The 16,305-nt window shown below is 45.2% G+C and overlaps 1 protein-coding gene across 1 annotated transcript in view; it reads left to right on the plus strand.

Moving 5' to 3' along the window:
• CCSER1 (coiled-coil serine rich protein 1) overlaps positions 1–16,305 on the plus strand; it is a 982,230-nt gene that overhangs the window by 90,519 nt on the left and 875,406 nt on the right. Inside the window, exon 4 of the mRNA XM_064148336.1 lies at positions 2,846–3,033. Coding sequence (XP_064004406.1) covers positions 2,846–3,033 — 188 coding nt within the window. The remainder of the gene's footprint in view (positions 1–2,845; positions 3,034–16,305) is intronic.

Raw genomic sequence — 16,305 nt, forward strand, 5'->3', positions numbered from 1 at the left:
TCCCTGCTGTAGAAAAGGAAGAGTATGGATCCTTGCCTCTCATCGAAGGCTGTAGCTGGGATTTCCAAGTCATGCCTGTTTTGAAATGGAGACAGAGTTACATTGTTTGAGATGGAAACATTGCCAGAGAAATAAACCTTTTATTCTGGCTATGAAAAATAACAGAATTGATCTTATACTCATCTTGGTTTCAAAATTTCCTGCCTGTTGCTCGCTGTATTCCACTGATATTAGAGCATAGACACAAGTAGATGTTTCCATGGCAGAGTAAGAGAAGCTGTATTTCTACTTCCATCCGAAATAATGTGGTGTACGTTGTCATAATGCAATCCATAAGACAGAGTTCATTGCCATCTAAATTTCATACTGTATTTGCTTCTTATGGAAATATTAATGAGATCAAGTGGAAAGGCTTTGCCTGTAGAAATGCAGATGAATGAAGACACCAGGCCTTTGAGTGAAGGGCTCCTGTCAGAAGACATTTATCTCTGACAGTTTATTTTGTCAAGCCAACCTAAAGGATGATGTTTTCTTACATCATCCTGAGGTTGTATCTGGTGGGCCACAACTGATGAGTTAATACTGCTGCTTTCGTAGCATGTGTCTGAGAAGGTGAGTGGGTGTAAACTGATGTGAATTCATACCCATCTTTTTGCTTGGATGTTTCTCTGGGCACATAGCAATGTAAGCAATCAAATTCAGTCTTGCTTTTTGATTCATTTACCACTGCAAAGATTGATTTGCTTTCTTGTACATAATTTGCAATTTGCAATGTCAAGTCAAGCAAATCCACTGCATTAGCTCCCAGCAGAAGGTACCTCTTTCCATTGGACAGCAGTCAATGGGTGTGGAAATGTTTCCATTTGTGCGTGTTACCATTTCTGACCACTGAGTTGGTTCTTCCTTGCAACATTGGCTCACCTGTGAAGGATCTCATCCATTCAAGTTTGATTTCCTACTAGTATGTACTGCACAGAACAGCGAGTGAGCAGCTCAGGGTGATGTTGAGAGATACACAGTGTGTTTGAAATGTGTCTCAGCAGCTGTATATTTAATGTCCACTTCTGGAAGGTAGCTAACTGGAGTTCAAACTGTGATAGAGGGATTTTTGTGAGATTCGTGTTCACAGAAACAGTACTGCACTAGATCAGAGTCAGTGATTTTATAGTTCTGTTCAAAATGCAGTTTTTGTTTATGTGTGCAGTGAAGAATGTATTTAAATTTTAGAAAATGGCCAAGAAGACAAAGGGACCTGTAGAAAAAAGGTATAAAATCCTGCCACATGAAACGAAAGAAACACAGAAAAAGCTTACAGGGCAGTCAGTAAGGTCTGGTTCTAAGTTCATGGGAACACAGGACCACAGGATGTTAGGGGTTGGAAGGGACCCAGGGAGATCATCCAGTCCAACCCCCCTGCCAGAGCAGGACAATCCTATCTAACACAGATCATAGAGTAACACATCCAGACAGGCCTTGAAAGGCTTCAGAGAAGGAGACCCCACAACCTCTCTGGGCAGCCTGTGCCAGGGCTCTGGGACCCTTACAGGAAAGAAATTCCTCCGTGTATTGAGGTGGAACCTCTTTTGCTGCAGCTTACACCCATTGCTCCATGTCCTATCCCAGGGAGCAGTGAGCAGAGCCTGTCCTCTGCTCCTGGCAGCCTTCAGCTATTTATAAACATTTATGAAATCCCCTCTAGGTCTTCTCTTCTCCAGACTAAAAAGCCTCAAGTCCCCCAGCCTCTCCTCATAAGCCATGCCCTTCAGTCCTCTAATCATCCTTGTATCCCTCTGCTGGACCCTCTCCAGCATATCCCTGTCCCTCTTAATCTGGGGAGCCCAAAACTGAAGGCAATATTCAAGATGAGGTCTCACCAGGGCAGAGTAGATGGGGAGGAGAACAGGTTGTTATACCTGTTGAAAACAAACTGAACATTTGGGTTTGCAAAACAGTATTTAAAACCAAACGTGAATAAAAACCATTTCTGCTCATTTTCTTTGGTGATAGATATGTTCTCTTCTCTAGCTGGTGTCCTAAGTGGTGCCATTACAGAGAGATTTGTGACCATGGCGCTAATGCCTGCCCAGGTTTGGGGAGTCCTACGTTTTGTAGTATACTTTGATGTATTTGTATGTGATGCAGATTGTTCTGAAAAGCCTTGGAGAAAATGTCTGTTCTCTTGCAAAAGAGGACAATTTTTTCCCTGGTACATTTATTATCTTACTATGTTTCTTTCTCCATCTTTAAATTTGCCTTATCACCTCAAAATATATTCTTTCCTTTTTTCTGATGTGTTGTTGTCTAACTGGAGTTAGAGGCTGGGTTTCAGTCCACTTACTGTAGGCCAGGTTTGGAGAGTGTGGATGTAGAGCTGAAATAGAAAGTCCAAAGAGAAACAAACTAGTGTGCATTGCTGTTCTGTGCAGCGATGATAAAGCTGCCACCTGGCCCTACAAAACCTGGACTTGACTTGGAATGCTGAGTAAGGCAGGCTGGATTTTTACACCAGTAGATCAATGGTAGTTTCTCTGGTGTATTTTACTGGACATCAGTTTGGAAGTATGCTAGAACAAGAGGAGAAAGTAGAAGGATGGAGCAGAACTCCTTCTGTATTCTGTGAGGAGCTGTGGACTGTACAGAGTGTGCTAGTCACTGTGGGCTGACCAGCAAACTGGTGGCCCAGATGACAGACTTGCCTAGGTAAGCAGAATCTGCTTTCTGCAGCACATGTCTTTCGTGATTGCTTTTCAATGTAAATCTTTCAAGCAAAGCAGTGTTCTCATTAAGAAAGTATTTGTAGAGAATAATTCTCTGTAATGGTTGCTGATTGCATCTCTGTTTGTAGTTGATCTTGCCAACAGCTTCAGTCCATGCCGGGAAGGCAGATTTGTTGAGAAGCGCCTGAGGTCCTCATCAGAAGGTACAACAGGAGGCAGTCGGCTGATCATAAAACCTAAGGATGGAAATGTAGAAGAGCTCAACAGCCTGTGGAAGCAGAGGGCAAGCTCGTCCTCTTCAAAAATGAACAGCCTGGTGAGTTCTATTCCCATATGTTTTTGTTTTCCAGTGATTAGTGTAACTATAAGGAGAAGCAGTAACTTGACAGGTATTGAATGGTAGTGAAGGGAAAAAAAGCCCAACAACTCTCTCAGGCTTCCAAAATGTGATCTAGGCTCAGCTACAGATATTAAAAGTATTTACTTTCAGAGTGTGACATTGTGAAGAGCTTTGCATATTTTATAGGAAGAGATTCTTCTTGACGTATTTTGCTGATATGTCTGGTAGAAAAATACTGGTAGAGGGAACTGCAGGAAAATTCAGTGTGACTCTTTCTGAGGTGCAAGACATTGGTCCCCTCTGGCAACGTTTAGTTGCTACTCTGTTAGTTATTCCAGGGACTTGCATCTGGGCTGAGTGGGATGAGATTCAGGTCAGAAGATGGACAGAGGGAAAGTTGTAAGGAACCTCAGCTGAAAGGTCTGAGAGGTACCATTTGAAATTGGTGACAAATTGGAATGATTTTGCTCTGAGCACAAGGTAAGGAGGAGAGGAAGGGATCTTGTCTGAGAATCTTTGATCGGGTATCTGCAGGACAATACTTCTGAAACCTTTTCTGGTGAACTGAGTAGAAGAAACAGACTGGTTGACAAGTTTGTGCTTTGCTAGTGTGAGTGAGGATAAGCACATAAATGGAAGCATTTGGCTCTGGTGCAGGGGTGTTCTGCAGAGGAACAGAGGTCACAGCCGTTACGACTTAACCCATGATGGCAGCCTACACGGTACCCTTCCTGAGCAGGGGAAACCCCAGGAGAGAGCAGAGACTCACCATCACCTTGCAGCTCTTACAGGAGAGGGTGGCTGATGAGGCATGGTGGGGCAAGGCGTGCGGCTGCGGGAAGCCAGCGGAGGCAGGGGGATGGGGGTACTGACGAGTCGACTCGGTATCAGCTAGCTGCATGTAGAACAGTACACTTTATTCAGGCAATAGAGCAGCTTATGTGCTACTTGGAAGAGGTGTGCACAATTAACTTACTTTGAGATTGGTACATGTGGAAAGTACAGTTTGGTCCAGGGTTATGTGTGAGGTACAGATAGGTCAATCTATATCAAAACAACCTGTATAGTCCATCCCCTGCAGCTGGCAGGCTCTGCCATGCAGCTGCATGTGGGGGGTGCCACCTGTCTCCTGGTATCCTGATCCAAGATGGGCTCAAGGATGCTTTGCAGCATGAGTTTGCTTATTGCTTACCAGCTCATGTCCTGCTAGCAAGAAAATTCTCCCACAAAGGAGTAACAGTGGCCACCCTCCACTCCCATGAAAGTCAGCCCTGTGGAGTGACAGTGACCAGAAGTGATGCAAACAAGACAGGCCATGGCAGTTCTTGCAGAAAGGGGTCTCTTTGAAGGAGGGCTGTTCCACTGCCTGAGTTCACATAACCCAGCAATCAGCCACTGTCCTCGGACAGTCTGCACCACCTCAAGGCCACTCATTCTTCCTAATGCTCAAGGCTGAATGCTGGGCACTCGTTGTAGAGCAAGGGCTGCAGTTCCAGCTGAGGGGGTCCACACCATCTTACCCCACAGTGGCTAGTGCCTCCACCCAGACCAATGTGCTGAAGGGAGAGGCTGCAGTGCACAGCTCAGACTGTAGGAAGTGCCCAGACCTTTCTTCAGGGGAGAGATGGGCCACATACTTGCCTACAAAAGGTATGCTCTGGTGGAGGACCTCCTGCAGCAGGTAGCTGGTCTGCAGGAGGTGGTGAGAAGGCTGTAACCTCATTAGTTCTTGGTTAGGCATTTAAAAATACCCCAACAGGGAAGACTGTGATTTAGTGTGAAGTTCCCTTTGTCACAGAGGGGTATTCTGCTGCCTACGCTGATTGTGGCAGAGGGGAGAAATTAATTGATGTGAGATAATATTCTATAAAAATATATATTTATTAACTTCAATATTCTGAACTCTCGCTACCCTTAACCACTGAATTTAATATTAAAAGGATCCTACATGGTTATGAAAGATATTCTAGGATTAATATCAACAGTAACTTGTTAATAACTAGCAAACAGCTCAAACTATAAACAGAGAGAGATTTTTCCTCGCTTGGGGTCCGTATACTATTCGCCCAGCAGGTGAGCTGAAAGCTCTTTCTGCTCTATGGCAGAGGCAATAGATATTACAGAGGCATTAAAGCACTCACTTACAATTCTTATTAATTATCAATCACCCTCCGGGGCTATGTCACAGCCTATACCAGTGTCCAAACTTTAGGGGAGTCTTTGCCTGTGGACTTTGAGGCTGGAATCCTCCTGGCTTCAGGGCAAAGGACAGTCTCTTCCTGGTTTCTGGGGAAAATGGCTGTCTCTGACCTTGTTCTCCAGGCGAAGGATGCAATCTCTGCCTTTGTCTCCTGGCTTCTTCTGGACGCTGTGTCCAGGGACTGTTGGCAGGACCTCAGGTGCAGGAGGCAGGATGCTGTGCAGTCTGAGCACGGTCTCACACTGGCTAGCAGGCCGAGTGTGTGCAGACAATCCAGGGTCTGCTTCCTGGTTAACTCAGCAGCAGAGGTGCTTACCAGGCAGTGATAAGGCAGCAGGCGTGCAATAGTGTGCATGGCTGCACTGGAATCTGAGCTGCATAGGTAAAGGCAGGCAACACAGGATCTGGCCCTGATAACTCACCACAGTGGCATGCAGGTGTGCCCAGCTGGCTGGGAGACTATGGGCTCCACATACATACAGGCAGGCTTAAGTGAGCTCTGCAAGTGAGTACGCAGGCAGGCAAGCAATTTGGGGAGTCTGAGCACGTTGTTTACCTGTGTGCCCCTACTTATTGAAGGTGGGCTGAGAATAATGGCCCCTTGGCCACTAGAATGACCAATCAGGTTGGCAGTCAGCCAAACAATGCCATAATGGGCAAAAGCCACAGGCCTGCATTCTCCAAACAAGGTAAACACATGGGCTTTACACTGGGCAGGCAGGAGCTGGGCATGGGGGGCTTACACTACATGCTAACAATCAGGGGTCCTGGGCAGACCAGACTTTATGGCACCAGGCCTATTGTGCCCTTTTTATCCATTTAATGTGTTTACCTCTGCTTTGGGCAGAAAGACATGTCCAGGCAAGGTAAGGCATAAATAAGCCTGGTTTTGGGCCTACAGGCCCTCCACAACACCCGTATGGAAACTGTGGCAGGAAACTGAGGTTTGAGGGTTTCTCAAAAGGAAGTCTGTCCTTTGTCTCGGTCTCGTTGATGTGTCTGAATGCATCACCCAGATGTTCCCTTCTGTCTGGCTGACACGTGCTGCTGTGCGTGGCAGGAGGAGGTGGCATCATCACCAAGCACATGCTTGCTATGTACAGGTGATGCACAACAGCTGCTCGTGGTGTCCCAGTGTCCCAAAGCAGCTGAAAACAACAGAAATGGAACTCTGCAGTGTCTTCTACAGAAATGCCTGCCCGTGCACTCACTGGAACCTGCCCGTGTTGGATTACCTGCCCTGAAGTGATAAGATTAGTCTCTTTTTAGCAGCATCAGATGATGCAGATGTGTCAGTGTACACTGACTAATGTAGGAAGGAGAAGATTTCATACTCTTTTTATCTCGAGGGTGTTGCAAACTTGTCAGATGAAGTAGTGCAGTAATGCAAAATGAATTAAAAAACCCAGACCACCTTGAGTTTAACTTTTCTGGGGTGGGGGTTCTATTTATTTTTTAAATTTTCTTAATTTTTTTACACCCAGAGGTGCAGCACAGAAATAGAATAGAAAAGTAGAAGGTGCATAGGAGAAGGAACTGTTGTGCTATTAAAGACTATAGTTACAGCATCTCTCTCTGTGTTTGCAGGAAGTTCACATCCAAGTTTCAGTGAGTAACAACTTATTTTTTAAAACCAGAAAGAACATGAAGACATTTGAAGATACAGTTTCATGCGGGCATACAGAGCATTATGCAGATATAGTTCCTACCCTAAAAAGCTAGCTAACCCTGGCTCAAGGCTGTAAACCTTCTTTGCATGGTTAGACCTGGACTATCGGGCAGATATCTGTTCATTTAACTACAGAGCTTCATTCTTGTTTAGCCCTCTGTCAGTGATGGGTTTGAGAATGTGACAGCACAGGAACAATTAGAGTCATAGTACCATAGAGAGCTTCAAGCTCGTCCAGCCCAACCTGGCACCCAGCCCTAGACAGTCAACCAGACCATGGCACTAAGTGCCCCAGCCAGGCTTTGCTTCAACACCTCCAGGGACAGCAACTCCACCACCTCCCTGGGCAGCCCATTCCAATGCCAATCGCTCTCTCTGACAACAACTTCCTCCTAACATCCCACCTAGACTTTCCCAGGCACAACTTGAGACTGTCCCCCCTTGTTCTGTTGCTGGTTGCCTGTCAGAAGAGCCCAACCCCCACCTGGCTACAGCCTCCCTTCAGGTAGTTGTAGTCAGCAACGAGCTCTGCCCTGAGCCTCCTCTGCTGCAGGCTAAACAACCCCAGCTCCCTCAGCCTCTCCTCACAGGCCTTGTGTGTGTGTGTGTGCTTGCAGTAGGTGGTGATCTGAGTTTGTCTTCTGTGTGTTGAGATAAAATCTGTGGGGATTTTTTCCACATTCATGAGTAAAATTGTCCACAAATTCACAAGTGTTTATTTGTATTGCAGTCACAAATCATGAACTTCTATATAAAGATTACTCTCCACATTCATGAATAAAGGTAAAAGAATTCCTGCTTTCCCCCAGCATCTAATGACATTGCCTTCATAGATCCCTGGAGGGTGAAGTAATTAAAAAGTGTGTGCTACTTTGAAGCAGGGCAGGATGTTTTGGTGAGAAGAACTAGATTACAGGCTGTGAAAGGAAAACAAGGCTGATGCCTACTGCCCTCAAAGTCTCCCTGAGGAGTATGGGAAGAAGAAATGAAAACATTAGATAACACTCTCACAATTTCTCTCACTCTCACTTGGGCTGCTGGCTGAGCTGCATCTCCCTAACCTCACCTTCCATTTGGCCTAACCCACTTTGCTTCTTAACCTCTTGGCCAAACCTCTATTCTTCCTTGGGACTGGGGTAAGGTTGAGAGGGGCAGGGGGAAGGTGTAGGGGTGGTTGGGAGCCCCTCCTGGGGACTCAGGTTTCTGGGAGGGGAGTTGTGTTTCTGTATTACCTTTTACCTTGTGCATTTCTCTATATAACTGTCTATACTGTAACTATCTGCTTGTATATTGTGCTAGCTGTTAATAAATAGCTTCATTCATATTTCCAGAGCCAACTGAGTCTAGTCTGGGTGATTTCTAAAGTGGGGGGGGACAGGGAACACCCAAACCATCACAAAAGGGGAAAGTGAAAAGGTCCCTTCAAAGTACTTGTCACAAACAATTCATGTTTCACACAACAATAGTAGACTGATGCCAGTGAATGCTCCTAATGAAGAATAAATAACAGATAAATGATTTAAGTTACTAAATGAGTGTTGTTAACATTATTAATATTATTCACCTTGAGTGCTGTGTTTAGTTTTGGGCCACTCACTCCAGGAAGGAAATTGAGGGGCTGGAGTGTGTCCAGATGCTGTGGGTTGGGAACTTCCCCTACCCAACTGAAATGTAGTAGAGCAGCTCAGCCATCTTGGAAGTAAGCAAAAGCTCTATTTACAGCACAGCTAAATTTACAAGCATATGTACTCAATATATGTAAATGTGTTTGCAATTAGATACAACTGAGAAATAACACAGAAATTCAATCTTTCCCCCTGGACAGCGTCCAGAAGGGGCCAGCACCAGTCTCTCTCTCTCCCTAGACAGAAAACAACCAGCAAAGCTCTCCTGTTAGCTGTCAGCCAAGGTAGTGGAAGAGATTAGAGAGAGAAGTGAAGAGACCCAGCCCCGAAAGCAAAGAAAGAATTGTTTATACTTCGAATTTTTATACCTCCAAGCAAACCAATGAATGGTACAGACTTTATCGTGATTATTCTTTTACAACCAATGATCTAATGTCTCTTATTAGAATATTCCAACAAGCCTTAAATCACTACACCAGAGCAGGGCAGTGAGGCTGGAAAAGAGCTGTAAGGAGGGACTGAAGGAGCTGGGGTATTGAGGCTGAAGAAGAAAAGGCTGAAGGCAGAGCTCATTGCTCTCTACAGCTCCCTAAAGGGAGATTGGAGTGAGGAGGGGGCAGCCTCTGCTTCTTGATGGCAAGGCACAGGAGCACTGGAAATGGTTCCAAGCTGACCCAGGGGAGGGTCAGGCTGGATGCTAGGAAATTCTTTTTCCTAGAAAGGGCTCTCACCCACTGGAATGGTCTGCCCAGGGCTCTGCTGGAGTCCCCATCCCTGGAGGTGTTTAAGCAGCCTGTGGAACTAGTGCTTAGGGACATGGTTCAGTGCTGACCCTGCAGTGCTGGGTGGAAAGTTGGACTGGATGAGCTTGGAGAGCTCTTTCTACTGGGTGTTTTCTGTGACTCTGTAAAGAAGCACACCAGCCACTCTTCTATAGTTATCTGTATAATTTCTTCAAATTGGGAAGAAAATTGGCATAAAAGAATGTCATACATTGAAGGGATTCGCAGCTCACAGAGGATGGCTGAGGCATCCCTGGCAAAGGGCAACACTGCTCTTCCCTCCTGCTCTGTGGCACACAGCGAGTGGCAGATGCTGGCTTTCTGCCGTCATCCAGACATTATGTTAGGCTGAAAAAGCTTTGTGGCGTGAAAGATACTCTTTCCTTGCCAAATGAGTAATGTCTTCCAAGGTACTGCTTGCTTGCTTCTTCTAGTTGGCAGGCTGTGAATTCAGGCTGCTTCTGCTGAGGAGCTGGCAGGAGTGAGGAGCCAAAAGAACTGAGGGAGATGATGAGGAGGAAAAAAGCTAAACATCTGGGAAGCTGTTCTTCCTTCTAAGCAGCTTTCTCAGCAGGGTGTTCCTGCATGACTGGCAGCTCTCTTGTTGAAAGCAGGAGGTAAAAGCTTGGGTAGGTGAATCTTGTAAATACTGAAGATATGTATCAAAGCTACAAAGATGGTCACCACTTCCCCCAGGAGTGGCATTAATACACTTGTGAGATGTTGAAAGTAGTTTATACTCTTGGCAAGAGCAATCCTACTCACAGATGAGAAAGAAAAAGTCTTCCAAAGTAGCTCTGCAAACGTGCCAGTTAGGCAGCAGTGTGACTAATGCAGTGAAGCAGAGGCTGGAGATGAGCTGTTGAGCTGACTAAAGATGTGTGGTTCTGACGGCAGTAGCTCAGAGCCGTCACTCTTGCCGTGACTGAGTTCTGCCACAAGATGCCACCGCTTCACTGAAAATGGTTTTAGACTTCAGTGTTACACAGAAGGTGAAACATGCAATTCAGGACATAGTTTTGGAACAGTTTTATACTGACAAGCCTTTGCAGTGTAACAGGCCCTCTTCACTACTGCTGTAGAAAGCATGGGCATTCCAGTGTTCCAGCTCTGAAGTTACAGCTCCCAAACATACAGACTAGTAAACTATGTCCATGAAGACTGATAAGGGCTAAGTTCAGTTTAGAGAAGAGGAGGTTCCTAGGTGACCTTATTGTGGCCTTTCAGTATATGCAGGAGGGCTACAAAAAAGCTGGGGAAGTACATTTCAGGATATCAGGGAGTGATAGGACTGGGGGAATGGAGCAAAGCTGGAGATGGGTAGGTTCAGGCTGGATGTGAGGAGGAAGTTCTTCAGCATGAGAGTGGTGAGAGCCTTCAATGGGTTGGCCCAGGTTGAGGCCCCATCCTTGGAGGTGTTTAAGGCCAGGCTGGATGGGGCTCTGGCCAGCCTGATCTAGGGTAGGGTGTCCCTACCCATGGCAGGGGGGCTGGAACTAGATGATCCTTGTGGTCCCTTCCAACCCTGACTGATTCTATGATTCTCTGATTCTATGCTAAGTATGACCTGTCTATTTTCTAGCTAGGTGGTATTTCTTTTCCAGGCCAAAAAAAAGAAGAATGAAAAGCAACATGGTAAAATACCTGTATGACCTGAAATATGCAGCTCTTCAAGAGCAATGAAAAAGCAGTTGAAATGTAAAGGAAAGCTGGACTAACCACAAAGTAGGATCAGACTCTCAAATCACTGTATGCTTTTAAAGAGCATTAGGAAACTGAAGAGGAGAACAGAAGGATTCGATATGCTGCAGTACTTAAAATTAACAGTATAAACTGGGAGGTTGTGTGTTTGTTGTTTGCTCTGGGTTTTTTCCTTGAAGTTGCTGATAGGGTTTTTAAATCACTAACACATTCTGGTCAGATCATCAGGAAGGGTGATACGAATGGAAGTAGCCGTATGTTAGTACAAGTTAAAAGCCCAGAAGTCCAGAGGACTGTTGGAGCTCCTAGACCATGCTGTGCAGCTTCACGATGTGTTTGTCTTCTCTCTAGAAACATAACTGCATGCATACAGCAGAGTAAGACTGCCCACTTGATTGCATCCCATAGCCTTGCTTTTCTGTCTCTCTGCAACTATTTATCAATAACACAGTTGTCTTTGTGCCTGCTTTCATGCCCACACCTCTCAGCAGCTGTGCTTTGCAACTAAAACAAACCTCATTTCTTCAGCTTGTTCCTGTTTCAGCAGGTTTGCTGATGACACCAAACTGTGTGGTGGATTCGCTTGAGGGCAGGGATGACATCCAAAGGGACCTTGGCAGGCTGGAGAGATGGGCCAGTGCCAACTGCATCAAGTTCAACAAGTCAGTGTGCAAGGTCCTACAGGTGGGTCAGGCCAGTCCCAGGTACAGATCTGAACTGGATACAGAATGGTCGTTGAGAGCAGCTCTGAAGAGAAGGACTTGGGGGTGTTGATGCATGAGAAGCTCCCCATGAGCTGGCAGTGCCCTCATGCAGCCCAGAAGGCCAAATGTATCCTGGGATGCAGCAGGAGGAGTGTGGGCAGCAGGCAGGAGAGGGGATTCTGCCCCTTTGCTCTGCTCTGCTCTGCTGAGACCCCACCTGGAATACTGCATCCAGGTCTGGTGTCCCCAGCACGAGAGGGACATAGATGTGTTGGAACAAGTCCAGAGGTGTTCCTGGGGCTGGAACACCTCTGCTAGGAGGACAGGCTGAGGGACCTGGAATTGTTCAGCCTGGAGAAGAGAAGACTCTGGGGGGACCTTAGAGCTGCCTGCCAGTGCCTGAAGGGATCCTCCAGGAAGGCTGCAGAGGGACTTTCTACAGGAGTGTCCAGGGACAGGACAAGGGGAAATGGATTGAAATTGAAGGAGAAGAGGATTGGATTGGATCTGAGGCAGCAGTTCTTCTCTGGGAGGGTGTCAAGGCTCTGGAATGGATTATGCAGAGAGGTTGTGTATGCCCCTGTCTGGAGCTGTTGAAGGCCAGGTTGGATGAGGTCTTGAGCAATCTGGGCTAGGTGAGAGGTGTCCCTGCGTGTGGCAGGAGGTTGGGTTAGATGATCTCCAGGGTCTCTTCCAGCCTGGGCTGTTCTGTGATACAGTTATTGCTGATGACTGTTTCTCTGGTACTCTCTTGAGCACAGGTCTTTCTGCAGGTTTTTGTCCTTAAATCTTCTCTCAATGTTGCTTTTTTTCTTAAATTGAGCTACAAACTTTCCTCCTTGCAGGTAAAGGTTTTTACATGTGCCCTGGGTGCTGCATTGTCCTCTTCTTTTTGCCTGGAACAAGGCAGCTTTGCCTACTTGTGTCAGTCTAATTGGAGCTGCACAGCTTTTCCAGACTGTTGGTTTGACTTTGTCATTCCTTTGTTTGTGTGGTTCCAATATATCAGATAAAATTGCTTTGTACCAGTACTTTCATAGCCTGAGGTCACACCAGCCTTAGCATCGATACAAGTCTTCACTGCCCACCTGTCAAACTGTCAGTTGCATCCTTCTTTTCTCCCATGCTGCCTGTGGTGCAGTGGAGTAGCTGCACTTGCCACAAAACTCTCTTAATTTCCTTTCTCAATTTTCATTTTCTTATTTTTGCCTACACAACAGTAAACTAAGCTGCTTTTTGAAGATGCTTGCTGGGACTGTGTTACTGAGCTGGTTTTGCTTTTCTGTCTGGTGGTGGCACTTTGGCAAAAATCCCCCTTCCCTCTGTGCTTGCCTCATTAAGTGAGGATGCTCTGAGCACCTAACAGCTAAGTGTATTTACAGTGTCAGTTTAGGATGATATATGCGAAGTCCAGTGTTGGCATATAGGGTTACACTGCATGGATTACTACAGGGCTCACTTTGATAATGGGAAGGGATTGAGTATGTCAGTGAAATATCCAACTTTCAAAACTAATAACTGACTAACTTCGTGTAGAGAGGACTGTCTGTGGCTTTAGGAGAACATTACAAAGGTAAATGACACAGAAATAGTAAGGTGCTAGCAAAAGGGATACCAACTACAAACATTTTAGATTCCTGGTGTATCTCTGGAGGGAATGGAAAGGCAAAATATTGGTTACTTTAATGGAAGTGTGATATGACCCCTGCTTGGGGTCTCTTTGTAGTAGTTACTTAATTAGTATCTGGTTAGATGTCCTGGCTATTCTGTGTGGGTAACCATGCCTAGGTTTTGTTACCTAGGTGATTTTGCAGGGTTACCAATGAAATGTCAAGCTTCTGTGTACATCAGAAAAGCTGCTTGCAGCAGTGGAGCAATTACCAGAACAACTTTAGTTAAATTGATCCTTGTGTTTGTCACTGAACATGATGATGTGTCATCACAGGTGACTCTGTTTTCAGTCTTTCCTGAAGAGCCCTGTCATCAAGCACCAGTACTAACCTATAGCTGCTGCCTAGTGAATGGCACAAGAGGATCCTGTGCACCACATGTTTGACTGAATGTGTGTGAACAAAGACTGCAATGTCTCTACTCTTCTCTGAGCCCTGAATGTGATGTCTTGCTCAAGTCTGGTGAAGCACTGAGCGTGATTAAACTAGACTGGCTGCTAATCTACAGAGGATTGAGGTGATTTTCCTATTTGCTTCAGGTTGCTTTAACATTATTACCTCTTGCTGTTTTCTCCTGGAGTATGGACTTGACTGTATGCTATACATGTCTTACACCTTCTGGCAATCCACATGGAGACCATTTGGAAGCTGAGGTGTATGTGCAATCTGTAGTCGGTGCATTAAGTGGAAGATGCTGTTGAGAGTATGTGAGTTGAATGGTTTGTGAGTTGGAGTGGGTGACCAGCAGGCTGAAAAGTGGGATTGAAGGTGGTTGCTTTTGTGACCTGTAGGGGTGAGAGAAAACCCTGTGGGATACACCCTTCATTTGCAGACTGGAGATACATTAGTGATTGATATCTTAACAGCACATAAGCTTCTGTCTTCACAGCCTGTACAGGAAGGACAATGAAGGAGAAGGATTATGGAGAAGATTCGAGTGCTTGGTTTCAGTTCAGGTTCAAACAAACCCCGAAACAAAGTAGTCTTTTCCATACATACCAAAGCTGTTCTAGGAATATGAAATGCTCATCCTCCTTAATGCTCTTTGCACAGCTCTTTGCTAAGTTACCTTTTTGTCTGAATAGCTGCAACCTGTTGTTACCTTGCTACACTATTTTGTCTCTGGTATCTGTGATGCTCACAAAAGTGTTTGCTTTCTGCAGTTGAAACAAACCCTTAGATCATAGAATCAACCAAATTGGACAAGACCTCCAAGATCATCCAGCCCAACCTATCACCCAGCCCTATCCAGTCAGCTGGATCATGGCACTAAGTTACAATGTGTTTTTTTGCTGAATTATGAGATTTCTGTTTAATTCAAATGCTTCTCTCCTATGTTGAGCTTCTCAAGGGAGAAGGTTTAGGAACATCGATTCTTACTGAACTGTTGAAGCAAACCCTGTAAAGCAGTGGTTCACCCTTCATGTGAAGTGGACTTGACAACATGTATTTATAACTAGCTTTGTACTAACATTACAAAATTGCCCCTTTCACAGTCAATTTGGTATTTTGCTCCTTAGTGGAGTGAAGCTGGGGAAGCCATTTAAAGCGAGAAATGTCGAGATAGTATCAGGCTGAACACTGAATAGGAATAAACTGCTGATTGTAGGTAAGTTGTAATTTGGGCCTTATCTCCTTAATTTAGTGTGGAGAAAGTGCCTTTCACATACTATTAGCATAAAAAACTGGAAGTGGCAGTTGGGGATTTAAGCATTTTTCTGTGATTTTTAGGTCAACTAGAAGCTAAATACCCCGTGGGAAATCAATGCCTGTAGTGTAATACACATTTCTTAACATACTAAGTGCTTTTGAAAATCAGATTGCAGTTGTCAGACACTTTAAATTAATTCCTGAGATCAAGTACCTAACAAATTAATTTAGATGTGACAATCCTTATGCTATAATGTTCTATGCACTTCTTTAAAGACATAATCATTATAGCCCCTGCAAGGTAAGTTGTTACTCTACCATTGGTGTAGTTTTTCTGATTGAGTAGAGTTATGCTAACATGAGTATAAGGTAGAGTGTGCTATTAGCCTTTTTAGCTCTTGGAGATGGTAGTGGGTGGATGCGTTACCTAGTTCAAATAGGGCAGAGTTAGTTCTTTTAATTCTGTCCTGGGTTGATCCCAGAGGGCAGCTCATGACTATGCAGCTTCTCTTGCTTCCTCCAATGGGATGAGGAGGTGAGCCAGAAGGGCAGAAGTGAGATAACATGAGAGATAAAGGCAGTTTAGTAGGTAAAGCAAGAGCTGCATGCACAAGCAAAGCACAATAAGGAATGAATTCACTGTTGCCATCAGCAGGCAGGTGTTCAGCCATCCCAGGAAAGCAGCATGCTATCATTTGTACTTGGAAAGACAGGCGCTCTAACTGCAGTTGTCCTGTATTTTTCCACCTCGCTCCTGGATTTATATGCTGAGCATGATACCATTTAATATGGAACATCCCTTTGATCAGCTGGGGTCCACTATCCCAGCTGTGCCCTTTCCCAACTTCTTGTGTGAGAAGCAGCAATGGTCTTGATGCTGAATAGTGACTGAAACATCCTTCCCTGTGTTACCATCCCTGTTCTGGTTACAAATCCCAAACGTAGCACCGTCAAGCTGCTATGAAGAAATGTAGCACACTCCCAGCCCAAACCAGTACAGGTGGGATGTCTGACCTTTTCTCCTGAAGGTGTGCTATTTACAATAGGAGGTATTGTCTGGACTAATTTAAAAGGTACTGGACTCTTAAAAGTACAGACAGGTGTCATCTGCAACTTGTTATGTTTATGTCCTGTTTTCATATCTTTTGAATGCTTAGCTGTTTATTGAGAGTAGCTTGGAGGGACACAAGCCCAAAAACATGCCCTGGGATCAACGATGTGGGGTCCAAGCAAGTATATGTTGCACG

Source organism: Pogoniulus pusillus, chromosome 9 (genome assembly GCF_015220805.1).
Source record: "Pogoniulus pusillus isolate bPogPus1 chromosome 9, bPogPus1.pri, whole genome shotgun sequence".
Classification (NCBI taxonomy): domain Eukaryota; kingdom Metazoa; phylum Chordata; class Aves; order Piciformes; family Lybiidae; genus Pogoniulus; species Pogoniulus pusillus.